The sequence below is a fragment of the Lithobates pipiens genome, unplaced genomic scaffold, assembly GCF_037356315.1.
Source record: "Lithobates pipiens isolate NorthernLeopardFrog02 unplaced genomic scaffold, aLitPip1_a1.2 Scaffold_117, whole genome shotgun sequence".
Lineage (NCBI taxonomy): Eukaryota > Metazoa > Chordata > Amphibia > Anura > Ranidae > Lithobates > Lithobates pipiens.
The window spans coordinates 331,999-359,941 of record NW_027507704.1 but is presented as its reverse complement, the minus strand read 5'-3'; the positions used below and the strand labels follow the sequence as shown (position 1 = coordinate 359,941).

Here is a 27,943-nt window from a genome sequence, read left to right as displayed (position 1 = left end):
GACACAGGACACCGGAGAGGGGGGTATAATACCTCTTCTATTACAGGGAATGGAGGGGAGGTAGGAGACTCAGGAGAGGGGGGTATAATACCTCTTCTATTACAAGGAATGGAGGGGAGGTAGGAGACACAGGACACCGGAGAGGGGGGTATAATACCTCTTCTATTACAGGGAATGGAGGGGAGGTAGGAGACTCAGGAGAGGGGGGTATAATACCTCTTCTATTACAGGGAATGGAGGGGAGGTAGGAGACACAGGACACCGGAGAGGGGGGTATAATACCTCTTCTATTATAGGGAATGGAGGGGAGGTAGGAGACACCGGAGAGGGGGGTATAATACCTCTTCTATTACAGGGAATGGAGGGGAGGTAGGAGACACAGGACACCGGAGAGGGGGGTATAATACCTCCTCTATTACAGGGAATGGAGGGGAGGTAGGAGACACAGGACACCGGAGAGGGGGGTATAATACCTCTTCTATTACAGGGAATGGAGGGGAGGTAGGAGACACAGGACACCGGAGAGGGGGGTATAATACCTCTTCTATTACAGGGAATGGAGGGGAGGTAGGAGACACAGGACACCGGAGAGGGGGGTATAATACCTCTTCTATTACAGGGAATGGAGGGGAGGTAGGAGACTCAGGAGAGGGGGGTATAATACCTCTTCTATTACAAGGAATGGAGGGGAGGTAGGAGACACAGGACACTGGAGGTGAATAAAATATCTCTTTTATTGGAAGACAGACTGGCGGGTCACTCATAGAAAGTCGAAGCAGATTATTCTCATCTGACGGCTGCAGTAGGACAGCCTCGGTCTCTATGGCGGGGATAACGGATTGCATGGCCTAGAAGTCTCCACCATCTCCTTCCCTTCGGCTGTTCCTTGAATTCGGAGAACCGTCTTCTTGTGTTATGACTGGGATATCTCCGTCCAATCAGAGTGGAGCGTGCAGCAATTCCACAAACCTTGTGTAGAACTTCTCTGCAGGAAAGAGAAGAGTTGAGCAAATAAGATTTTTGTACTCCCAAGATTTTTATTTCTTCAAGTCCACTGAGAGACGGATGAATTTAAACAAACAGGTTATAGTGCCGCCTACAGGAGACACCGGCAAACCAAAAACGTGTAAGCCTGTATAACCCCTCCTCTTCCCAGCATGCCTCAGTTTTGTGAGAAAGCAGTGCTAAGTATTTCTAAAGATACACAAACCATGATCCCTTTACCTAGTGTATCATCACAGCGCTCTAATTATCTAAATTCTACACCTTAGCTGCCACTTACCAAAAAATATCAAATATATAAAAGGTGCATACAAACTAATTCTGAAACTTCAATTAACTAATTGGTTGCACGTGGCGCTGTTACCTGTGTTACCTTTCAGTAAACGCTACCTCACCTCCTAAGTGATCCTATCTGAATCAAAAAATGTGTTGTAGATTACAAACAAAACATTACATAGATCATTATCACTCAGTGAATACTCAAATTTGCATTTAAATTATACACACACAGTGACAAGTATAAATAAAATGTGAATATAGTCCATCCACCAAACAATATTAATAGTAGATATCCAGATTACAAGAAGTCCTTCTATAAATGCGTGAACAAATCTCCAGTGTTCAAATCTCTTTTTACAAGTGACTCCTTCACCACACCATCCGTGCTTGTGATCCCCCCTTCGTGAAAACACTCACCGACTGATAAGCCTTACACTCTCGTGTCAGGCCAAAAGAGCTTTCAAAAAACCTCCCAAGAGGTAGTTCAGACACCAGCACATCCGATTAGATCTTCTCCACTTGAGCACTTCAATGCATATATATATATACCTCAAAGAGGGAGACCCCAATAGTGTAATACTGCAATCACTTTTTAATGTTAAAAATCTCACTCTTTATGCACTCACATGAACTCAAAAAGGTTAAATCACTTCAAAAGGGTAAAAAGACTCGCTTCACATTTCCACTCCACAGCACTATTCTGAATACGTCGGGGCATTGGTGGTCACAGCGGACTCATTAGATAAGGTGCTGGATCGCTTAATCTCACCCCTCCTCGTGCGTCCCGCCTGGTCCCACACAGCAGGTCCGTTCGAAAAGGGCGCCTTCAAGCTAGATGATTCAGTCCTCTTAGTCCTAGACCTCTTTCCCAGCTCACCTGATAGCCACACCCCCGACATGTTTCGTCATATCAGACTTAATCATGGCATTCCCATGATTAAGTCTGATATGACGAAACATGTCGGGGGGCGTGGCTATCTGGTGAATATTGAGCTGACATACACGGAGCTGGGAAGGAGGTCTAGGACTAAGAGGACTGAATCATCTAGCTTGAAGGCGCCCTTTTCGAACGGACCTGCTGTGTGGGACCAGGCGGGACGCACGAGGAGGGGTGAGATTAAGCGATCCAGCACCTTATCTAATGAGTCCGCTGTGACCACCAATGCCCCGACGTATTCAGAATAGTGCTGTGGAGTGGAAATGTGAAGCGAGTCTTTTTACCCTTTTGAAGTGATTTAACCTTTTTGAGTTCATGTGAGTGCATAAAGAGTGAGATTTTTAACATTAAAAAGTGATTGCAGTATTACACTATTGGGGTCTCCCTCTTTGAGGTATATATATATATATGCATTGAAGTGCTCAAGTGGAGAAGATCTAATCGGATGTGCTGGTGTCTGAACTACCTCTTGGGAGGTTTTTTGAAAGCTCTTTTGGCCTGACACGAGAGTGTAAGGCTTATCAGTCGGTGAGTGTTTTCACGAAGGGGGGATCACAAGCACGGATGGTGTGGTGAAGGAGTCACTTGTAAAAAGAGATTTGAACACTGGAGATTTGTTCACGCATTTATAGAAGGACTTCTTGTAATCTGGATATCTACTATTAATATTGTTTGGTGGATGGACTATATTCACATTTTATTTATACTTGTCACTGTGTGTGTATAATTTAAATGCAAATTTGAGTATTCACTGAGTGATAATGATCTATGTAATGTTTTGTTTGTAATCTACAACACATTTTTTGATTCAGATAGGATCACTTAGGAGGTGAGGTAGCGTTTACTGAAAGGTAACACAGGTAACAGCGCCACGTGCAACCAATTAGTTAATTGAAGTTTCAGAATTAGTTTGTATGCACCTTTTATATATTTAAAGCAGTGCTAAGGCCAAAGCAAAAAAAAAAAAACAAACCCCAGAGGTGTAGGACCCGTGTCCCTCAATGGACTCAAATAGATTTTACAGCAAGTACAAAAATCTTATCCTCGTTCTTGTCCATTGAGGAACACATGACTTCAGAAACAGGAGGAATGTCCAGAAGAAGTCCCGACTGAGATGTGGGGAAAAAGCCACCGATAGGCCCATAAGTAGGGACTGGGAACTGTCTACAGTTCAGGAATACATGAAGGATCAATACCCGAATCTGAAACCCATTTCAAAATAGGAGAAGATGCCAATGACCAAACAAGGAAGACAGGATCAACCTAATGCTCAAGACCAGGACGGAAGGGATCAATGCCAAGAAGAATGACACTGGAGGAGCACCAGGTCTGAACCAGCAACCCACCAACACAGGTGGAAGAACTACCTGATATGTGAGAAATAGACCAACAAGGTGATGTGGTCCACAGCAGAAAACACCATGGCAAAACCCTAGAAGAACAGATCTTCAGAGGGAACTCTAGACACAAATAGGTCCTCAAGAGAAGACCAGTCAATCTACACACGGAAGCCCAAGCCTTACATTCAAGTAAGGAAAAATCCAAGGTAAAAAGAAGTTTCCTGGCCAGGCAATCAATCTTACAAGAAATATTAAAGTCCTCACAGCACAAGATTCCATTAGGATAGCTAAATAAACCCTATAACTGGTGGAGAACCAACCCTGAAGTTACCCCAAGTATAAATGTGTGTAATATGCATGAGAAGTACCCCTATGATGGTAGTCAGGGATAAAGGGTATTCTGCAACTCAAGACTGGTGCACGGGACACCAGAAGAACAGGTCTCCAGAAGGAACTCTGGACACAAATAGGTCCATAAGAGAAGACCAGCCAATCTATATGTGAAAGCCCAAGCCTTACACTCCCAACCCTTAGGATTCAGGTAAGGAAAGATCCAAGGATCCTGGCCAGACAACCAATCTCAAAGGACATATCCAAGAAATATGGAAGCCCTCACAGCATATAATCCCTTAAGGATAACTCAGTGACCCCTGGACCTGGTGGAGAACAAACCTTGAAGTCAGCCTGAAAAAAAAAAAAAAAAAAAAGGAGGGGGGTAGGATGCATGAGAAATACCCCTACGATGGTAGGCAGGGACAGTCCCAAGACGGGTTTGTCTAGCACCCAGGGCAAGGATGAAGAACTGCACCCCCTCCCCCATTATTAATGCATGCCTTTTAATAGGTCTACTGCAGGCTGTCCATTCTTTCCCATTGCGTTGCTGTGCCCAGGGCAGCTGCTCCTCCTGCCCACTCCTTGTCCCGACCCTGGGCAGGGATAAAGGTATACGGCAACCCCAGACTGGTGTGAGGGATACCAGAAGAACAAGAAAATGAGCAAAATCCTTACACTTTACTACCCCAACGTGTGCCTGGGGTCTGACAGAGGAACTCTGCAAGACTTTCGTAACCTTCACAGAACATGGTGCCGATCCAGCAAAGTATCTGTAGTCTTGGAGTGAGGGACATGAACCTTAACCATACTAATGAGAACATTCGCCTGGTTAAGGGCAGAACTGAGGAAGAGATCTGGAGGAACATCCTCGAGAGACCACAGATTAGCCGGGGGCAGGGCTGGACTTACCATTGGGCTTGACTGGGCTCAAGCCCATGGGCCCTGCCCAATAGGGGACCCAGAGGGCCCCACCGAGATACAAAGCCGAGTGTACTCGGCTCCGCTCCTCTCACAGTCACGCCCAGTCCCGCCCTATGATGGACATAACAAAGGGACTGGGCGTGACTGTGAGCCGAGCCGAGTACTCTCGGCTACTCTTGGCTCCGCTCGGAACTGCGAGAGGACTCTCAGCTGCCAAGAGGACCCTTAGGTGCCGAGAGCCACCAAGAGCCGCTGAGAGGATCTAAGAGCCGCAGAGATAAAGAAGACTATGTATCTCGGCAGCTCCATTTTTAAACTTCAAGACTGCAATGACAAGGCTGCAAATGACACTGGACAAGGCTGCAGATGGATGGGAAAGGCTGCAGATGGACACTGATAAGGCTGCATTGATGGGCATTTAAATGTAAGTTTTTTTCCTTAAAATTCCCTCCTAAACTTGGGGTGCGTGTTATACGCCAATAAGTACAGTAATGTATATAGGGTAGGGCCCGAAAGTGACCCAAGCCCAGGGGCCCCCACCACCCTAAGTCCTGCCCTGGCCGGGGGGAGGGGGATAACTTATCTCCATGTGATTGAGTCCCATGAATGTTTCCAGAATTGCTCCATCCCTAACAGGGAGTACCGCCAGCAGGTACTCAGCATGTTTTGCCTGCTGACAACCTGGGGGAGAAGAGATTCCTTACAGGGATAATCTTATTGCAGTGTAGGAGATGAGGAGCACCCTGATTTGTAGACCTTTCCCTTTAGTGGAGAGACCATCCACTGAGGAGAGCCAGATGCCAATGGATTGTCTCTAATCAAGACAGTGCAGGTGAAAGCAGTACTCTCAGTGTCATCCAGTGTAGGGACCAGGTCCCTTGACCTATCACAGGGGCACTTCTATACCTTCTAGGAGGTTATGATCCTGCAACACCTAAGATGTCCAACTCACACGGAGATCCCCAATGAGGAGAACAGGATTGAACTTCTGGACTTAGGTTTACCATGGCAAAAGAGATAGAATTCTCCTGTGGAAGGAGGTGGGAGCAACTATTGGTACCTTATCGAGTCCAACTGCAGATGCACTCAGACAGGGACAAGGGGTCCCAGGGTGCAGGGAACCCAGGAATATATATCATGTTGTACAGTAGCACAAGAAAGATAGTGAGGGACTAAACTGAAGAAGTGTCAGACACAAGGGGTAAACCTGTGGGGTAAAAAGGGTGTCCTGAGCACACACATGCTCACCCTGACAACCCACTGGATAATGTCAGTGCTCAGTCCACCAGCCTTAACCCTTACCACAGTAAAGCTGGGAGCGGTGGGGATTTGTAAAAGGTGCCCAGTGATGTAAACGACGACCAGTGATGTAAACGGCAAGGTAGCTCCCATCGCTTCTGCCTGAATGGCCTTACTCAAAAGTGGGTCTTCAGAGACCGGGTCATAGCTGGGACTGTGCCATGGCTTTGCACCTGGAGAGGACTCCGCAGCTAACTAGCACTGGACACGCAGGTATGGAAAGCACCACAATGCAGAGCCCAGTGCCTAGAAGTCACATTCCAGATTAGGCTGGGGAACCGGAGATCCGGGAGCCGCTATACAGAGACCAGCTCAGGCAGCAATGACCAAGCAGAAACTTGGTTAAAAAGGTGAAGAAAAGGCATCCAACCTCCTAGGAAGGCTTTCCAAACTGAGGCCTGCTGGGTAGAGAAGGGGTTATACTGAAGATAGGCTTACAACTTTTCAGCCGTAACATGTTTTAGCTGGAAGTGGCCAGCACTTTAGGCCCCTCCCACACCATAGCATTTTATTGCGTATTTGTGCAGCACATATACAAAACACACATTTTATGAAGGCCAAGGAATATCAGGTGGCTCCAACCAGGGGAGGTGCGTGAGAGGAGGAATGCACGGGATGAAATACTCACCATAAGATTGCCCGCTATGGAGATGTAATGCGGTCAGTGACACCAGGGGGATAAAAAGCTGCTTAAAACTAAAAGATAACTATTGATAGCATGCAGCAGAATGTATCAGTCTGATCGAGGTTTCCACAGTTCAGTGTACTCCTGGGATCGGAGCTCCAGCACACACACTTACATCATCAGTGGTTGACCAAAGGCTGAAGAGGGAAGATGCCGGATCTGGAAGGCCCAGTAGAAAAGACAGTGGCAGCCATTGATGGAGCATGGACCACACAGCCCCACTTCTCTCCACCTTTGAATTATGGTAGCTCCATAACGTCTCCACAACCCCCTACCCCTTGGGCTGATTGATCATGTATTTACCTAATTCTTTTTCAACATTTTTGAAGGGACACTTTGTGGGCTTCTACTTCTCCGGCTGTATTCAATGTCCACCAAATGTCTACTTCTTCTTCTTCTTCTATGTTCACCAAATGTCCACCGCATGTCTACTTCTTCTATGCTCCCCAAATGTCCGCCATCTTATTATGTCTACTTCTATGTTCACCAAATGTCCGCCATCTTATTATGTCTACCAAATGTCTACTACCTATTCTAAGTTCACCAAATGTCCGCCATCTTATTATGTCTACCAAATGTCTACTACCTATTCTAAGTTCACCAAATGTCCACCGCATGTCTACTTCTTCTATGCTCCCCAAATGTCCACCGCTTTATTATGTCTACCAAATGTCTACTACCTATTCTAAGTTCACCAAATGTCCACCGCATGTCTACTTCTCCTTCTATGCTCCCCAAATGTCCACCATCTTATTATGTCTACTTCTATGTTCACCAAAATGTCCACCGCCTTATTATGTCTACCAAATGTCTTCTTCTATGTTCACAAAATTTCCACCGCCTTATTATGTCTACCAAATGTCTACTACCTATTCTAAGTTCACCAAACGTCCGCCATCTTATTATGTCTACCAAATGTCCACGCCCTTATTATGTCTACTTTTCCTTCTATGTTCACCAACTGTCCAACGCCAAATGTCTACTACTTATTCTAATTTCACTAAATATCCACCACCTTATGTCTACCAAAGGTCTACTTCTTCTATGTAAATCAAATGTCCACCGCCTTATTATGTCTACCAAAATGTCTTCTATTTTTTTTTTTTTTCTGTGCTCTGTAACGCTCAAAAAAAAAAAAAAAAAAAAAAAAAAGATAATACCTAAATAAAAAGAAAAAGAATGTAGCCACCAAATCTAAGGTCTGGGAAGCTGCAGTAGAGGTTATTTTAGTCTTTGGGTTTGGACACTTTTACATGTCCTGAAATGGGATAAAATGGGCCACACAGACAACCAACAAGGAAAATGATAAGAGCATGTGAGGAATGATGCCTGTTATTTCACCATCACCTATGGTCATAGTTTCATAAGTAAGGTTGAATAAAGACACCAGTCCATCCAGTTCAACCTGAGTGAGTGTCTACAATGGTCCCTATCCCTGTACATTGTACACTCTCATCGGTCCCTACCCTCAAGGAGCCCACAATCCAAGGTCCCCATTCATATATTGGGGCCAATTTTGGACAGAAGCCAATTAACCTACCAGCATGTCTTTGGAGTGTGGGAGGAAACCGGAGTACCCGGAGGAAACCCACACAGGCACAGGGAGAACATGCAAACTCCATGCAGGTAGTGTCCTGGTTGAGATTTGAACCAGCGACCCTTCTTACTGCTAGGTGAGAGTGCTAACCACTACACCACTGTGCCGCCCACTACACCACTGTGCCAACCACTACACCACTGTGCCAACCACTACACCACTGTGCCAACCACTACACCACTGTGCCGCCTGTAAACCACTGTGCCGCCCGTAAACCACTGTGCCGCCCGTAAACCACTGTGCCGCTCGTAGTCTTCATCCTTTAGTCTTCTTCTATGTTCCCCAAATGCCCACCACCTTATGTCTACCAAATGTCTTCTCTTTTTTCTTTTCTGTACCGTTAAAAAAAAAAAAAATGATAATACCTCATTTAAAAAAACAAAACACAAAACGAGTGTAGCTGCCACATCTAAGGTCTGGGACCTGTAGTGGAGGTTCTTTTAGTCTTTGGGTTTGGACACTTTTACATGCCCTGAAATGGGATAAAAGGGGCAACACAGACAACCAACAAAGAAGATGATGAGAAGGTGTGAGGAAGGAGGCCCATTATTCCACCAACACCTAGAGTCCTCCTTTATAAGGACTGGGCATGTCCCTTTCTCCAATCTATAGAGGTACCTTTGTCAGGCTGGATGTGTCCTCTCCGCAGCAGAAAGTCTAGGACCACCAGGGCACAGTTGGGTTTAAACTCCTCTGTGGCAATGGCTTCCCTCACCTGAAACATAGAGAGCATCTCCGTAAAACAACAAGAAACAGAAAACTTCTGCAAGATCCCCTCCAAGATCTGCTGAGACTGCAGAGGCTTACCTGCTTCTGTCCTGTAGATATGGACACAGGTCATCTTTCTATGCCTTTCCTACAACCACACAGAGTCCCAGTGCTGGCACAAGAAACACTCACCCAGCACAGCTTCATTTAGAATTGTAGGATAACAGGTTGACTTAGTTACCCACTAGACCTAAGCCCAGGCACCCTACTAATTCAATCTGAACATAAAAATTACGCTTTTTTTTACCCCAATCAGCTGCGGGTCGAGTCATTCCCTGCCCCGTATCACATGTAAAAGAAAGGGGCGGGACGCTGATGATGTCAGTGCCCTTATATGGACACATGCTCATATTTAGCCAATGATGTTGATGAAATATGGGTCCTTATATCTCCAGCATCCCACCTCTCTGTATACCTGTGATGTGGGCCAGTGAATGGCCTGCCCTGGAGCCGATTAGTTTGGAGGATACCCATCACATCTCCAGTGTTTCCCTACCCCCCCCAGCTGATGATATTTACACTCTGTTAGCTGCCCCCTCCCCCGATGCTCCCTTTGCCCAATGAAGTGAATAGAAAAGCCCATATGAGATCCAAGTGGTTCTGGTTGGAGCATCCACAGGGCTGAGGATCTTCCTTGTGCGGCCCACTGGGGTCCAGACATCCGCTTCTGAGATCTTCCCTATGCAACCCACTGGGGACCAAGCATCGGTCTCCGAGATCTTCCCTATGCAACCCACTGGGGACCAAACATCGGTCTCCGAGATCTTCACTATGCAACCCACTGGGGACCAAACATCGGTCTCCGAGATCTTCACTATGCAACCCACTGGGGACCAAACATCGGTCCCTGGGATCTTCACTATGCAACCCACTGGGGACCAAGCATCGCTCTCCGAGATCTTCACTATGCAACCCACTGGGGACCAAACATCGGTCTCCGAGATCTTCACTATGCAGCCCACTGGGGACCAAACATCGGTCTCCGAGATCTTCACTATGCAACCCACTGGGGACCAAACATCGGTCTCCGAGATCTTCACTATGCAACCCACTGGGGACCAAACATCGGTCCCTGGGATCTTCACTATGCAACCCACTGGGGACCAAGCATCGCTCTCCGAGATCTTCACTATACAGCCCACTGGGGACCATGCATCGGTCTCCGAGATCTTCACTATGCAACCCACTGGGGACCAAACATCGGTCTCCGAGATCTTCACTATACAGCCCACTGGGGACCATGCATCGGTCTCCGAGATCTTCCCTATGCAACCCACTGGGGACCAAGCATCGGTCTCCGAGATCTTCACTATGCAGTCCACTGGGGACCAAACATCGGTCTCCGAGATCTTCACTATGCAACCCACTGGGGACCAAACATCGGTCTCCGAGATCTTCACTATGCAACCCACTGGGGACCAAACATCGGTCCCTGGGATCTTCACTATGCAACCCACTGGGGACCAAGCATCGGTCTCCGAGATCTTCACTATGCAACCCACTGGGGACCAAACATCGGTCTCCGAGATCTTCACTATGCAACCCACTGGGGACCAAACATCGGTCTCCGAAATCTTCACTATGCAACCCACTGGGGACCAAACATCGGTCTCCGAGATCTTCACTATGCAACCCACTGGGGACCAAACATCGGTCTCCGAGATCTTCACTATGCAACCCACTGGGGACCAAACATCGGTCTCCGAGATCTTTACTATGCAACCCACTGGGGACCAAACATCGGTCTCCGAGATCTTCACTATGCAACCCACTGGGGACCATGCATCGGTCTCCGAGATCTTCACTATGCAACCCACTGGGGACCAAACATCGGTCTCCGAGATCTTCACTATACAGCCCACTGGGGACCATGCATCGGTCTCCGAGATCTTCACTATGCAGCCCAATGGGGACCAAACATCGGTCTCCGAGATCTTCACTATGCAGCCCAATGGGGACCAAACATCGGTCTCTGAGATCTTTACAGTACAGCCCACTGAGGTCCACACATTGCCTCTGGGATCGTCCCTGTGCAGCCCACTGGGGTCCAAACATTAGCTTCTGAGATGTTCCCTGTGCAGGACACAATGGTCCAAACATCTGCTTGTGAGATCTTCACTGTGTAGCCCACGGAGGTCTAAACATCGGTCTCTGAGATCTTCACTTTGTGGCCCACTGTGGTCTGAACATCGGCTGCTGCAGAACTTTCATGGCCAAGCTGAAGTTTCCTCGTATTCATGGATCTTCTTCCACACGTGCCCACCCCAATCTCCCCCCACCCCAATCTCCACCCACCCCAATGAACCCCATCTATGCTCCTCTCCAGCAGCCTCTCTATAGGAATGAATGTAGAGAAAGCAGAGCCCAGCCGGGGATTTCTGCCCCAGTGGTGAATAAATTGGCCCCAGCAGGCCACACGGTGCAGATCTTGGAGGAACAGGAAGAGATATTTGGCTTTTTACATATAAAAGGAGAACAGAAGACGTTCTCTATAGGAGGCCATCGTTATCGTGTAAAGATCATTGATGTCTTACAGATGAGGCCATGGAGATCTTCTGAAATAGTCCCCTCCCCCAAGAACCACCGACATTTCCCACCACTCACCTTCTCCAACGGCCACAAGAAAAACTCGTCCACCTCGCCGTCTCCAACGCTGGGCTGGAAGGACTCGGGAACCTCCAGGTCAAAGACAAACTGACACTCCAGGTAGATCCCCTCCCCCTTCTCATAGGCATAGCTGAAATACGAGAGATATTATCACCCGATCAGTACAACGTACAATCGTCTGCATGGACCTCCTCCATACACATCACAATCTATACAATCATCTCTATAGATCTCCTCCCCCCCCCCACATCACAATCTATACAATCATCTCTATAGATCTCCTCCCCCCCCCACATCACAATCAATACAATCATCTCTAGAAATCTCCTCCCCCCACATCACAATCTATACAATCATCTCTATAGATCTCCTCCCCCCCCCACATCACAATCTATACAATCATCTCTATAGATCTCCTCCCCCCACATCACAATTGCTTTGCCTGATGTTGTGGGTTCTCTTTGCCCGAATAACGAATATCCGGATCGGGTGAAGGTCGGGGGTCTTCTGGGGCAGAAATGTGACACAACGAGGATGGGGGCTGCATTGGAGCCTCCTGACTATGGGCTCTGGGTTTGCAGGGGCTCCATTCTTGGGGGAGGGGTGTTCCTGGGGGCCACTGGACTGGTTTTGCTCTCGATTCGGTTCCACGCCTCTGGGAATCCATGACCTGTATACAGATTTGGGACTTCAGGCAGAACCCCCCCCCCTCCCCCACCCCCCTAGATTCAGAATAGACGGTAATATAATCAGAACCCGATTGTGGGGTCTTCTGATTGAATGTATGACGGGGTCTCTCCCTCGTGGGATAGTCTCACATTATGCGCCTTCCCATTGTTCGTTGAGTCACCTCTTGTTTCTGTCTGTCTGCTATTCCTCCTGGTAATGTGATCAGATGACTGTTAGATGATTGGCGGCTGTCATTCGTGGCTGTTGATTGGATGACGGTTTATGTTGGCTGTACATGAGAAGACTGCAAAGCCTCGTACAAACGATGGGACTTCAAACAAACCTTCCCGTTGATTTCTGTCCAGAGGGCGTTGGTCATGAACTTGTATTGCATACACACGATTTCAGCCAACTTTCACCCAATCTCGTGGTTTTTCAGCTCTTTGCCACCACCCTTTGGTCAACTTCTGTATTGTTGTCTGATTTTTCGCATCGGTTCTGGGCGAATGCGTGTTAGTACTTTGGACTAAAGTCCGATGGACTTGTGTACACACACACACACACACACACACACACACACACACGATGGGATTTCGCTCCATTGGACTTTTGTTGTCGAAAAGTTTGTCTGACCGATGAAAACCTTAAAAATGTGTCTGATGGAGCGTAATGCGCGGGCGGATGATGTCTTAAAAACGGGTAATTTGCATGTTTGACGTCAGGAAGTCGGATGGCGAGTGCCGGGAACTCGAGATTCCGATGAGATCACCGTTTACCCCACTATCACTAGAGGGCTGGGGTCACTTACCTGACTGTCCCGCAGGGTGTGGCTGTGGCCGCGATGGATTCTGGGATACACGCCTCTTCTCTGCACTCCTTCAGGAGGGTCTCCCACACTCCGGAGCCCCCAGAGATCCCCCCCGCTGCCTGCAGACACAACCAATGGATGTCAGTGAAGGTGCGTGGTCAGACCTATTCAGATACAATGGCGCCCCCCAACCCCCCCCCCCCCCCCCCGGGGTCTTCTACTCACCTGCCCCAACCCCACCAAGATCTTTCCTGTGTGCCCCCCTTGTGGGGACTTTCACAACTCCGGAGCATCGGGAACAGATTCCTCATCTCCCTCCGCCGAGTCATTATCTGTTCCCGGAGCTCCGGAGAGGCTCAGCCCTCCCCAACAAAGATGGAGGACAAAACCATCTTCATCCCCCTCCTCCAATTCTTCACTGGGGGGGGGTCTACTCCTGGGCATTCACTGGGGGGGGGGGGGTCTACTCCTGGGCATTCACTGGGGGGGGGGGGGTCTACTCCTGCGAATTCACTGGGGGGGGGGGTCTACTCCTGGGCATTCACTGGGGGGGGGGTCTACTCCTGCGAATTCACTGGGGGGGGGGGTCTACTCCTGGGCATTCACTGGGGGGGGGGGGTCTACTCCTGGGCATTCACTGGGGGGGGGGGGGTCTACTCCTGGGCATTCACTGGGGGGGGGGGGGGGGTCTACTCCTGGGCATTCACTGGGGGGGGGGGGGGGGGAATAGTCTACTCCTGGGCATTCACTGGGGGGGGGGAATAGTCTACTCCTGGGCATTCACTGGGGGGGGGGTCTACTCCTGGGCATTCACGGGGGGGGGGGGGGGGTCTACTCCTGGGCATTCACTGGGGGGGGGGGGGGTCTACTCCTGGGCATTCACTGGGGGGGGGGGGAGTCTAATCCTGGGCATTCACTGGGGGGGGGGGGAGTCTAATCCTGGGCATTCACTGGGGGGGGGGGTCTACTCCTGGGAATTCACTGGGGGGGGGGGTCTACTCCTGGGAATTCACTGGGGGGGGGTCTACTCCTGGGAATTCACTGGGGGGGGGTCTACTCCTGGGAATTCACTGGGGGGGGGTCTACTCCTGCAAATTCACTGGGGGGGGGGGTCTACTCCTGCAAATTCACTGGGGGGGGGTCTACTCCTGCAAATTCACTGGGGGGGGGGGGTCTACTCCTGCAAATTCACTGGGGGGGGGGGGGTCTACTCCTGCAAATTCACTGGGGGGGGGGGGGTCTACTCCTGCAAATTCACTGGGGGGGGGGGTCTACTCCTGCAAATTCACTGGGGGGGGGGGGTCTACTCCTGCAAATTCACTGGGGGGGGGGGGTCTACTCCTGCAAATTCACTGGGGGGGGGTCTACTCCTGCAAATTCACTGGGGGGGGGTCTACTCCTGCAAATTCACTGGGGGGGGTCTACTCCTGCAAATTCACTGGGGGGGGGGTCTACTCCTGCAAATTCACTGGGGGGGGGTCTACTCCTGCGAATTCACTGGGGGGGGGGGTCTACTCCTGCGAATTCACTGGGGGGGGGGGTCTACTCCTGCGAATTCACTGGGGGGGTCTACTCCTGCGAATTCACTGGGGGGGTCTACTCCTGCGAATTCACTGGGGGGGTCTACTCCTGCGAATTCACTGGGGGGGTCTACTCCTGCGAATTCACTGGGGGGGGTCTACTCCTGCGAATTCACTGGGGGGGGTCTACTCCTGCGAAAATTCACTGGGGGGGGGGGGGGGTCTACTCCTGGGCATTCACTGGGGGGGGGGGTCTACTGCGAATTCACTGGGGGGGGGGGGGTCTACTCCTGGGCATTCACTGGGGGGGGGGGGGGGTCTACTCCTGGGCATTCACTGGGGGGGGGGGGGGGGGGAATAGTCTACTCCTGGGCATTCACTGGGGGGGGGGGTCTACTCCTGGGCATTCACGGGGGGGGGGGGGGGTCTACTCCTGGGCATTCACTGGGGGGGGGGGGGGGGGAGTCTAATCCTGGGCATTCACTGGGGGGGGGTCTACTCCTGGGAATTCACTGGGGGGGGGGGGGGTCTACTCCTGGGAATTCACTGGGGGGGGGGTCTACTCCTGGGAATTCACTGGGGGGGGGTCTACTCCTGGGAATTCACTGGGGGGGGGGTCTACTCCTGGGAATTCACTGGGGGGGGGGGAAGTCTACTCCTGGGCATTCACTGGGGGGGGAAGTCTACTCCTGGGCATTCACTGGGGGGGGGGGGGTCTACTCCTGGGAATTCACTGGGGGGGGTCTACTCCTGGGAATTCACTGGGGGGGGGGGGGGTCTACTCCTGGGAATTCACTGGGGGGGGGGGGGTCTACTCCTGGGAATTCACTGGGGGGGGGGGGGGGGGAAGTCTACTCCTGGGCATTCACTGGGGGGGGGGGGGGGGGAAGTCTACTCCTGGGCATTCACTGGGGGGGGGGGGGGGTCTACTCCTGGGAATTCACTGGGGGGGGGTCTACTCCTGGGAATTCACTGGGGGGGGGGGTCTACTCCTGGGAATTCACTGGGGGGGGGGGTCTACTCCTGGGCATTCACTGGGGGGGGGGGGGGGGGAGTCTACTCCTGGGCATTCACTGGAGGTGGGGGGGGAAGTCTACTCCTGGGCATTCACTGGGGGGGGGGGGGGGGGTCTACTCCTGGGAATTCACTGGGGGGGGGTCTACTCCTGGGAATTCACTGGGGGGGGGGGGTCTACTCCTGGGAATTCACTGGGGGGGGGGGGGGGTCTACTCCTGGGAATTCACTGGGGGGGGGGTCTACTCCTGGGAATTCACTGGGGGGGGGGGGGGGGGAGTCTACACCTGGGCATTCACTGGGGGGGGGGCCTACTCCTGCGGGGGGGTCTACTCCTGCGAATTCACTGGGGGGGGGGGGGTCTACTCCTGGGCATTCACTGGGGGGGGGGTCTACTCCTGGGCATTCACTGGGGGGGGGGGAATAGTCTACTCCTGGGCATTCACTGGGGGGGGGGTCTACTCCTGGGCATTCACTGGGGGGGGGGAGGAGTCTAATCCTGGGCATTCACTGGGGGTGGGGGGAGTCTACTCCTGGGCATTCACTGGGGGTGGGGGGGTCTACTCCTGGGCATTCACTGGGGGGGGGGGGGTCTACTCCTGGGCATTCACTGGGGGGGGGGGTCTACTCCTGGGAATTCACTGGGGGGGGGGGTCTACTCCTGGGCATTCACTGGGGGGGGGGGGGTCTACTCCTGGGCATTCACTGGGGGGGGGGGGTCTACTCCTGGGAATTCACTGGGGGGGGGGGTCTACTCCTGGGCATTCACTGGGGGGGGGGGGGAATAGTCTACTCCTGGGCATTCCTGGGGGTGGGGGGGAGTCTACTCCTGGGCATTCACTGGGGGTGGGGGGGGTCTACTCCTGGGCATTCACTGGGGGGGGGGGGTCTAATCCTGGGCATTCACTGGGGGTGGGGGGGGTCTACTCCTGGGAATTCACTGGGGGTGGGGGGGTCTACTCCTCTACTCCTGGGAATTAACTGGGGGGGGGGGTCTACTCCTGGGAATTCACTGGGGGGGGGGGTCTACTCCTGGGAATTCACTGGGGGGGGTCTACTCCTGGGAATTCACTGGGGGGGGGAGTCTACTCCTGGGCATTCACTGGGGGTGGGGGGGTCTACTCCTGGGAATTCACTGGGGGGGGGGGGGTCTACTCCTGGGAATTCACTGGGGGGGGGGGGAGTCTACTCCTGGGCATTCACTGGGGGGGGGGGTCTACTCCTGGGAATTCACTGGGGGGGGGGTCTACTCCTGGGAATTCACTGGGGGGGGGTCTACTCCTGGGAATTCACTGGGGGGGGGGAAGTCTACTCCTGGGCATTCACTGGGGGGGGGGGGGGGTCTACTCCTGGGAATTCACTGGGGGGGGTCTACTCCTGGGAATTCACTGGGGGGGGGGGTCTACTCCTGGGAATTCACTGGGGGGGGGGGTCTACTCCTGGGAATTCACTGGGGGGGGGGGGAAGTCTACTCCTGGGCATTCACTGGGGGGGGGGGGGGAAGTCTACTCCTGGGCATTCACTGGGGGGGGGGGGGGTCTACTCCTGGGAATTCACTGGGGGGGGGGGTCTACTCCTGGGAATTCACTGGGGGGGGGGGGGGTCTACTCCTGGGAATTCACTGGGGGGGGGGGGGTCTACTCCTGGGCATTCACTGGGGGGGGGGGGGGGGGGGGAGTCTACTCCTGGGCATTCACTGGAGGTGGGGGGGGAAGTCTACTCCTGGGCATTCACTGGGGGGGGGGGGGGGGGGTCTACTCCTGGGAATTCACTGGGGGGGGGGTCTACTCCTGGGAATTCACTGGGGGGGGGGGGGGTCTACTCCTGGGAATTCACTGGGGGGGGGGGGTCTACTCCTGGGAATTCACTGGGGGGGGGTCTACTCCTGGGAATTCACTGGGGGGGGGGGGGGGGGAGTCTACACCTGGGCATTCACTGGGGGGGGGGGCCTACTCCTGCGGGGGGGTCTACTCCTGCGAATTCACTGGGGGGGGGGGTCTACTCCTGGGCATTCACTGGGGGGGGGGTCTACTCCTGGGCATTCACTGGGGGGGGGGGAATAGTCTACTCCTGGGCATTCACTGGGGGGGGGTCTACTCCTGGGCATTCACTGGGGGGGGGGAGGAGTCTAATCCTGGGCATTCACTGGGGGTGGGGGGAGTCTACTCCTGGGCATTCACTGGGGGTGGGGGGGTCTACTCCTGGGCATTCACTGGGGGTGGGGGGGTCTACTCCTGGGCATTCACTGGGGGGGGGGGTCTACTCCTGGGCATTCACTGGGGGGGGGGGTCTACTCCTGGGCATTCACTGGGGGGGGGGGGGTCTACTCCTGGGCATTCACTGGGGGGGGGGGTCTACTCCTGGGAATTCACTGGGGGGGGGGGGTCTACTCCTGGGCATTCACTGGGGGGGGGGGGGGAATAGTCTACTCCTGGGCATTCACTGGGGGGGGGGGGGGTCTACTCCTGGGCATTCACTGGGGGTGGGGGGGAGTCTACTCCTGGGCATTCACTGGGGGTGGGGGGGGTCTACTCCTGGGCATTCACTGGGGGGGGGGGTCTAATCCTGGGCATTCACTGGGGGTGGGGGGTCTACTCCTGGGAATTCACTGGGGGTGGGGGGGTCTACTCCTCTACTCCTGGGAATTAACTGGGGGGGGGGTCTACTCCTGGGAATTCACTGGGGGGGGGGGTCTACTCCTGGGAATTCACTGGGGGGGGGGGGTCTACTCCTGGGAATTCACTGGGGGGGGGGGTCTACTCCTGGGAATTCACTGGGGGGGGGGGGGGAGTCTACTCCTGGGCATTCACTGGGGGTGGGGGGGTCTACTCCTGGGAATTCACTGGGGGGGGGGGGGGTCTACTCCTGGGAATTCACTGGGGGGGGGGGGGGGAGTCTACTCCTGGGCATTCACTGGGGGGGGGGGTCTACTCCTGGGAATTCACTGGGGGGGGGGGGTCTACTCCTGGGAATTCACTGGGGGGGGGTCTACTCCTGGGAATTCACTGGGGGGGGGGGGTCTACTCCTGGGCATTCACTGGGGGGGGGGGGAATAGTCTACTCCTGGGCATTCACTGGGGGGGGGTCTACTCCTGGGCATTCACTGGGGGGGGGAGGAGTCTAATCCTGGGCATTCACTGGGGGTGGGGGGAGTCTACTCCTGGGCATTCACTGGGGGTGGGGGGGTCTACTCCTGGGCATTCACTGGGGGTGGGGGGGTCTACTCCTGGGCATTCACTGGGGGGGGGGGTCTACTCCTGGGCATTCACTGGGGGGGGGGGGTCTACTCCTGGGCATTCACTGGGGGGGGGGGGTCTACTCCTGGGCATTCACTGGGGGGGGGGGTCTACTCCTGGGAATTCACTGGGGGGGGGGGGTCTACTCCTGGGCATTCACTGGGGGGGGGGGGGGAATAGTCTACTCCTGGGCATTCACTGGGGGGGGGGGGTCTACTCCTGGGCATTCACTGGGGGTGGGGGGGAGTCTACTCCTGGGCATTCACTGGGGGTGGGGGGGTCTACTCCTGGGCATTCACTGGGGGGGGGGGTCTAATCCTGGGCATTCACTGGGGGTGGGGGGGTCTACTCCTGGGAATTCACTGGGGGTGGGGGGGTCTACTCCTCTACTCCTGGGAATTAACTGGGGGGGGGGGTCTACTCCTGGGAATTCACTGGGGGGGGGGGTCTACTCCTGGGAATTCACTGGGGGGGGGGGTCTTCTCCTGGGAATTCACGGGGGGGGGGGGGGGGGAGTCTACTCCTGGGCATTCACTGGGGGTGGGGGGGTCTACTCCTGGGAATTCACTGGGGGGGGGGGGGTCTACTCCTGGGAATTCACTGGGGGGGGGGGGGAGTCTACTCCTGGGCATTCACTGGGGGGGGGGGTCTACTCCTGGGAATTCACTGGGGGGGGGGTCTACTCCTGGGAATTCACTGGGGGGGGGTCTACTCCTGGGAATTCACTGGGGGGGGTCTACTCCTGGGAATTCACTGGGGGGGGTCTACTCCTGGGAATTCACTGGGGGGGGTCTACTCCTGGGAATTCACTGGGGGGGGTCTACTCCTGGGCATTCACTGGGGGGGGGGTCTACTCCTGGGCATTCACTGGGGGGGGGGGGGGGGGTCTACTCCTGGGCATTCACGGGGGGGGGGGTCTACTCCTGGGCATTCACGGGGGGGGGGGGTCTACTCCTGGGCATTCACTAGGGGTGGGGGGGAGTCTACTCCTGGGCATTCACTGGGGGTGGGGGGGGGCGGAAGTCTACTCCTGGGCATTCACTGGGGGGGGGGGGGGGGGGAGTCTACTCCTGGGCATTCACTGAGGGGGGATCCTACTCCTGGGCATTCACTGGGGGTGGGGGGGGGGGGGGGGAAGTCTACTCCTGGGCATTCACTGGGGGGGGGGGGGGGGAAGTCTACTCCTGCGAATTCACTGGGGGGGGGGGGGGAAGTCTACTCCTGCGAATTCACTGGGGGGGGTCTACTCCTGCGAATTCACTGGGGGGGGGGGGGTCTACTCCTGGGCATTCACTGGGGGGGGGGGGGGTCTACTCCTGGGCATTCACTGGGGGGGGGGGTCTACTGCGAATTCACTGGGGGGGGGGGTCTACTCCTGGGCATTCACTGGGGGGGGGGTCTACTCCTGGGCATTCACTGGGGGGGGGGGGAATAGTCTACTCCTGGGCATTCACTGGGGGGGGGGGGTCTACTCCTGGGCATTCACGGGGGGGGGGGTCTACTCCTGGGCATTCACTGGGGGGGGGGGGGGGGGGGAGTCTAATCCTGGGCATTCACTGGGGGGGGGGTCTACTCCTGGGAATTCACTGGGGGGGGGGTCTACTCCTGGGAATTCACTGGGGGGGGGGGGGGTCTACTCCTGGGAATTCACTGGGGGGGGGGGGTCTACTCCTGGGAATTCACTGGGGGGGGGGGGGAGTCTACTCCTGGGCATTCACTGGGGGTGGGGGGGAAGTCTACTCCTGGGCATTCACTGGGGGGGGGGTCTACTCCTGGGAATTCACTGGGGGGGGGTCTACTCCTGGGAATTCACTGGGGGGGGGGGGGTCTACTCCTGGGAATTCACTGGGGGGGGGGTCTACTCCTGGGAATTCACTGGGGGGGGGGGGGGGGAAGTCTACTCCTGGGAATTCACTGGGGGGGGGGGGGGTCTACTCCTGGGAATTCACTGGGGGGGGGGGGGGGAGTCTACTCCTGGGCATTCACTGGGGGTGGGGGGGAAGTCTACTCCTGGGAATTCACTGGGGGGGGGGGGGGGGTCTACTCCTGGGAATTCACTGGGGGGGGGGGGGGGGTCTACTCCTGGGCATTCACTGGGGGTGGGGAGGAAGTCTACTCCTGGGCATTCACTGGGGGGGGGGGGGGGGTCTACTCCTGGGAATTCACTGGGGGGGGGGGGGTCTACTCCTGGGAATTCACTGGGGGGGGGTCTACTCCTGGGAATTCACTGGGGGGGGGTCTACTCCTGGGAATTCACTGGGGGGGGGTCTACTCCTGGGAATTCACTGGGGGGGGGGTCTACTCCTGGGAATTCACTGGGGGGGGGGGAAGTCTACTCCTGGGCATTCACTGGGGGGGGGGTCTACTCCTGGGCATTCACTGGGGGGGGGGGGGGGGGTCTACTCCTGGGCATTCACTGGGGGGGGGGGGCCTACTCCTGCGGGGGGGTCTACTCCTGCGAATTCACTGGGGGGGGGTCTACTCCTGGGCATTCACTGGGGGGGGGTCTACTCCTGGGCATTCACTGGGGGGGGGGGAATAGTCTACTCCTGGGCATTCACTGGGGGGGGGGGTCTACTCCTGGGCATTCACTGGGGGGGGGGGGGGGGAGGAGTCTAATCCTGGGCATTCACTGGGGGTGGGGGGAGTCTACTCCTGGGCATTCACTGGGGGTGGGGGGGGTCTACTCCTGGGCATTCACTGGGGGGGGGGGGGGGTCTACTCCTGGGCATTCACTGGGGGGGGGGTCTACTCCTGGGAATTCACTGGGGGGGGGTCTACTCCTGGGCATTCACTGGGGGGGGGGGGAATAGTCTACTCCTGGGCATTCACTGGGGGGGGGGGGTCTACTCCTGGGCATTCATGGGGGGGGGGGGGGTCTACTCCTGGGCATTCACTGGGGGGGGGGGGGGAGTCAAATCCTGGGCATTCACTGGGGGTGGGGGGAGTCTACTCCTGGGCATTCACTGGGGGTGGGGGGGGAGTCTACTCCTGGGCATTCACTGGGGGGGGGGGGGGAGTCTACTCCTGGGCATTCACTGGGGGGGGGGGGGGGGAGTCTACTCCTGGGCATTCACTGGGGGGGGGGGGGGTCTAATCCTGGGCATTCACTGGGGGTGGGGGGGGTCTACTCCTGGGAATTCACTGGGGGGGGGGGTCTACTCCTCTACTCCTGGGAATTCACTGGGGGGGGGGTCTACTCCTGGGAATTCACTGGGGGGGGGTCTACTCCTGGGAATTCACTGGGGGGGGGGGGGTCTACTCCTGGGAATTCACTGGGGGGGGTCTACTCCTGGGAATTCACTGGGGGTGGGGGGGGGGGTCTACTCCTGGGCATTCACTGGGGGTGGGGGGGTCTACTCCTGGGCATTCACTTGGGGGGGGGGGGGGGCTGAGTCTACTCCTGGGCATTCACTGGGGGTGGGGGGGTCTACTCCTGGGAATTCACTGGGGGGGGGGTCTACTCCTGGGAATTCACTGGGGGGGGGGGGGGTCTACTCCTGGGAATTCACTGGGGGGGGGGTCTACTCCTGGGAATTCACTGGGGGGGGGGGTCTACTCCTGGGCATTTACTGGGGGGGGGGGGGGGGGGGAATAGTCTACTCCTGGGCATTCACTGGGGGGGGTCTACTCCTGGGCATTCACGGGGGGGGGGTCTACTCCTGGGCATTCACTAGGGGTGGGGGGAGTCTACTCCTGGGCATTCACTGGGGGGGGGATCCTACTCCTGGGCATTCACTGGGGGTGGGGGGGGGGAAGTCTACTCCTGGGCATTCACTGGGGGGGGGGTCTACTCCTGGGCATTCACTGGGGGGGGGGGGGGTCTACTCCTGGGCATTCACTGGGGGGGGGGGGAAGTCTACTCCTGGGCATTCACTGGGGGGGGGGGGGGAAGTCTACTCCTGGGCATTCACTGGGGGGGGGGGGGGGGAGTCTACTCCTGGGAATTCACTGGGGGGGGTCTACTCCTGGGAATTCACTGGGGGGGTCTACTCCTGGGAATTCACTGGGGGGGGTCTACTCCTGGGAATTCACTGGGGGGGGGGGGGTCTACTCCTGGGCATTCACTGGGGGGGGGTCTACTTCTGGGCATTCACTGGGGGGGGGGTCTACTCCTGGGCATTCACTGGGGGGGGGTCTACTCCTGGGCATTCACTGGGGGGGGGGGTCTACTCCTGGGCATTCACTGGGGGGGGTCTACTCCTGGGCATTCACGGGGGGGGGGGGGGGTCTACTCCTGGGCATTCACTAGGGGTGGGGGGAGTCTACTCCTGGGCATTCACTGGGGGTGGGGGGGGGGGGGAAGTCTACTCCTGGGCATTCACTGGGGGTGGGGGGAGTCTACTCCTGGGCATTCACTGGGGGGGGGGTCTACTCCTGGGAATTCACTGGGGGGGGGGGTCTACTCCTGGGAATTCACTGGGGGGGGGGGGAAGTCTACTCCTGGGCATTCACTGGGGGTGGGGGGGAAGTCTACTCCTGGGCATTCAGTGGGGGGGGGGGGGGTCTACTCCTGGGAATTCACTGGGGGGGGGGTCTACTCCTGGGAATTCACTGGGGGGGGGGTCTACTCCTGGGCATTCACTGGGGGGGGGGGGGGAGTCTACTCCTGGGCATTCACTGGGGGTGGGGGGGAAGTCTACTCCTGGGCATTCACTGGGGGGGGGGGGGGGGGTCTACTCCTGGGAATTCCCTGGGGGGGGTCTACTCCTGGGAATTCACTGGGGGGGGGGGGGGTCTACTCCTGGGAATTCACTGGGGGGGGGGGGTCTACTCCTGGGAATTCACTGGGGGGGGGGGGTCTACTCCTGGGAATTCACTGGGGTGGGGGGGAGTCTACTCCTGGGCATTCACTGGGGGGGGGGGGGGTCTACTCCTGGGAATTCACTGGGGGGGGGGGTCTACTCCTGGGCATTCACTAGGGGTGGGGGGAGTCTACTCCTGGGCATTCACTGGGGGTGGGGGGGGGGGGGAAGTCTACTCCTGGGCATTCACTGGGGGTGGGGGGGGGGGGGAAGTCTACTCCTGGGCATTCACTGGGGGGGGGGGGGGGGGAGTCTACTCCTGGGCATTCACTGGGGGGGGGGGATCCTACTCCTGGGCATTCACTGGGGGGGGGGGGGGGAAGTCTACTCCTGGGCATTCACTGGGGGGGGGGGGTCTACTCCTGGGCATTCACTGGGGGTGGGGGGGGTCTACTCCTGGGCATTCACTGGGGGGGGGGGAAGTCTACTCCTGGGCATTCACTGGGGGGGGGGGGGGGGGGGAGTCTACTCCTGGGAATTCACTGGGGGGGGTCTACTCCTGGGAATTCACTGGGGGGGGTCTACTCCTGGGAATTCACTGGGGGGGGGTCTACTCCTGGGCATTCACTGGGGGGGGGTCTACTCCTGGGCATTCACTGGGGGGGGGTCTACTCCTGGGCATTCACTGGGGGGGGGGGGTCTACTCCTGGGCATTCACTGGGGGGGGGGGTCTACTCCTGGGCATTCACTGGGGGGGGGGGTCTACTCCTGGGCATTCACGGCGGGGGGGGGGGGGGTCTACTCCTGGGCATTCACTGGGGGGGGGGGAAGTCTACTCCTGGGCATTCACTGGGGGGGGGGGGGGGGAAGTCTACTCCTGGGAATTCACTGGGGGGGTCTACTCCTGGGAATTCACTGGGGGGGGGGTCTACTCCTGGGAATTCACTGGGGGGGGGGGGTCTACTCCTGGGCATTCACTGGGGGGGTCTACTCCTGGGCATTCACTGGGGGGGGGGTCTACTCCTGGGCATTCACTGGGGGGGGTCTACTCCTGGGCATTCACGGGGGGGGGGGGGGGGGTCTACTCCTGGGCATTCACTAGGGGTGGGGGGAGTCTACTCCTGGGCATTCACTGGGGGTGGGGGGGGGGGAAGTCTACTCCTGGGCATTCACTGGGGGTGGGGGGAGTCTACTCCTGGGCATTCACTGGGGGGGGGGGGTCTACTCCTGGGCATTCACTGGGGGGGGTCTACTCCTGGGCATTCACTGGGGGGGGTCTACTCCTGGGAATTCACTGGGGGGGGGGGTCTACTCCTGGGCATTCACTGGGGGGGGGGGGAATAGTCTACTCCTGGGCATTCACTGGGGGGGGGTCTACTCCTGGGCATTCATGGGGGGGGGGGGGTCTACTCCTGGGCATTCACTGGGGGGGGGGGGGGGGGAGTCTAATCCTGGGCATTCACTGGGGGTGGGGGGAGTCTACTCCTGGGCATTCACTGGGGGTGGGGGGGAGTCTACTCCTGGGCATTCACTGGGGGTGGGGGGGTCTACTCCTGGGCATTCACTGGGGGTGGGGGGGTCTACTCCTGGGAATTCACTGGGGGGGGGGTCTACTCCTCTACTCCTGGGAATTCACTGGGGGGGGGGGTCTACTCCTGGGAATTCACTGGGGGGGGGTCTACTCCTGGGAATTCACTGGGGGGGGGGGGGGGGTCTACTCCTGGGAATTCACTGGGGGTGGGGGGGGTCTACTCCTGGGCATTCACTGGGGGTGGGGGGGTCTACTCCTGGGAATTCACTGGGGGGGGGGGTCTACTCCTGGGAATTCACTGGGGGGGGGGGGGTCTACTCCTGGGATTTCACTGGGGGGGGGGGTCTACTCCTGGGAATTCACGGGGGGGGGGGGTCTACTCCTGGGCATTCACTAGGGGTGGGGGGAGTCTACTCCTGGGCATTCACTGGGGGTGGGGGGGGGGGGAAGTCTACTCCTGGGCATTCACTGGGGGGGGGGGGAAGTCTACTCCTGGGCATTCACTGGGGGGGGGGGATCCTACTCCTGGGCATTCACTGAGGGTGGGGGGGGGGGAAGTCTACTCCTGGGCATTCACTGGGGGGGGGGGGGTCTACTCCTGGGCATTCACTGGGGGGGGGGGGGTCTACTCCTGGGCATTCACTGGGGGGGGGGGAAGTCTACTCCTGGGCATTCACTGGGGGTGGGGGGGGGGGGGGGAAGTCTACTCCTGGGCATTCACTGGGGGGGGGGGGTCTACTCCTGGGAATTCACTGGGGGGGGGGGGGGTCTACTCCTGGGAATTCACTGGGGGGGGGGGGGGGGTCTACTCCTGGGCATTCACTGGGGGTGGGGGGAGTCTACTCCTGGGCATTCACTGGGGGGGTGGGTCTACTCCTGGGCATTCACTGGGGGGGGGGTCTACTCCTGTGCATTCACTGGGGGGGGGGGGGTCTACTCCTGGGCATTCACTGGGGGGGGGTCTACTCCTGGGAATTCACTGGGGGGGGGGGCCTACTCCTGGGCATTCACTGGGGGGGGGGGGGGGTCTACTCCTGGGCATTCACTGGGGGGGGGGGGGGGGGAGTCTAATCCTGGGCATTCACTGGGGGTGGGGGGAGTCTACTCCTGGGCATTCACTGGGGGTGGGGGGGTCTACTCCTGGGCATTCACTGGGGGGGGGGGGGGGTCTAATCCTGGGCATTCACTGGGGGTGGGGGGGTCTACTCCTGGGAATTCACTGGGGGGGGTCTACTCCTCTACTCCTGGGAATTCACTGGGGGGGGGGGTCTACTCCTGGGAATTCACTGGGGGGGGGTCTACTCCTGGGAATTCACTGGGGGTGGGGGGGGTCTACTCCTGGGCATTCACTGGGGGGGGGTCTACTCCTGGGCATTCACTGGGGGGGGGGGAATAGTCTACTCCTGGGCATTCACTGGGGGGGGAGTCTACTCCTGGGCATTCACTGGGGGGGGGGAGTCTACTCCTGGGCATTCACTGGGGGGGGGAGTCTACTCCTGGGCATTCACTGGGGGGGGGGGGGGGGGGAGTCTACACCTGGGCATTCACTGGGGGGGGGAGTCTACACCTGGGCATTCTCCTCTATGAGGAGCTCAGATTCCACCTTGGAGTGGGCAGGACAGAGAATTCTATGACTTGGAGGGGGGGATCCTGATACTAATGAGACCTCCAACACAGAGCCAAGGTCATAGAGATCATCATTTCACCTATAGTCTCCGTAATGTCCTGCAGACAGAATTCACACAGCACCTCACAGGGCCAATGGGAGGGTCGCCTGCTCTCTGTTTGGGGGTCGTCTGCTCTCTCGGGGACACCGAGGTTTCCTCCCTCCACTATACCAGAGAGTCTGGCTGGAGATGCGTCTTTATTCTCGGTATTATGGCTCTTGGCTGCAATTCCTAAACATATCGTACCATGTGTACCATCCCCCCACCCCAATAATACCACCAGAACCCCCCTCTCCCCACCCAGCCCTCTGCTCACCAGGTGGTCCAGCTTCCCCGGGTAGGTGGCCTTGGTCAGAGCTCGTCTAGCCACCCACATGAAGACTTCTCCACCTCGGTGCAAATAGCCGTTGACATGGACTCCGTACCGAGGGACCCCGAGGAGAGCTGGGGACACAAAGATGGAGGCGGGGTCAGCAACATATAGAGATATGGAGGTATACACATATAGAGAGACATGAACACGGCCCTTACGTGTTGCAGCCCGCTCCATGCTGAGGAGAGGAGGGTCAGAGAAGAGACTATTCACATCGTAGTGCTGAGGAGACAAAACATTGCTGAATTAGAACCATCTGGATACAATAATAGTGTGTGGGGGGGAGGGGAGGGGGAAGTGGGGGTTATATATTGTACAATGTATGGTGGAGCAGACCGCTATGGGTGGAATGTCTATGGTGGAGAATGATGACGCTCACCTCACCCCTCCATTCCCGGAGACATGGGAAGGCGTCCTGATGTCGCAGTGACTCCATCACCTCCTGTACGGCTCGGGTCCTCTCCTGGGGGGAGCGGAGGTGGTCACTGAGCTCCAGATGGGTAGCGGGGTCTCCATGCAGTGTGAAGACATCGAAGGTCTGAGAGAGAAGCCGGGCCACCGACGGACACACCCAACCGACCCTCTGACCCTGGACACAGAACGGCAGACACC

The 27,943-nt window shown here is 56.7% G+C and overlaps 1 protein-coding gene across 1 annotated transcript; it reads right to left on the bottom strand.

Annotated features, from left to right (window-relative positions):
• Positions 1-716: 716 nt before the first annotated feature.
• Positions 717-27,943, bottom strand: LOC143973799 (uncharacterized; the record flags this gene model as incomplete). The annotated part of the gene is given in 7 exon segments (XM_077474656.1): positions 717-985; positions 9,012-9,108; positions 11,766-11,898; positions 13,246-13,364; positions 27,275-27,402; positions 27,490-27,553; positions 27,711-27,943. Coding segments are annotated over 7 exon segments (821 nt in total), but the record flags the coding sequence as incomplete, so codon positions are not given.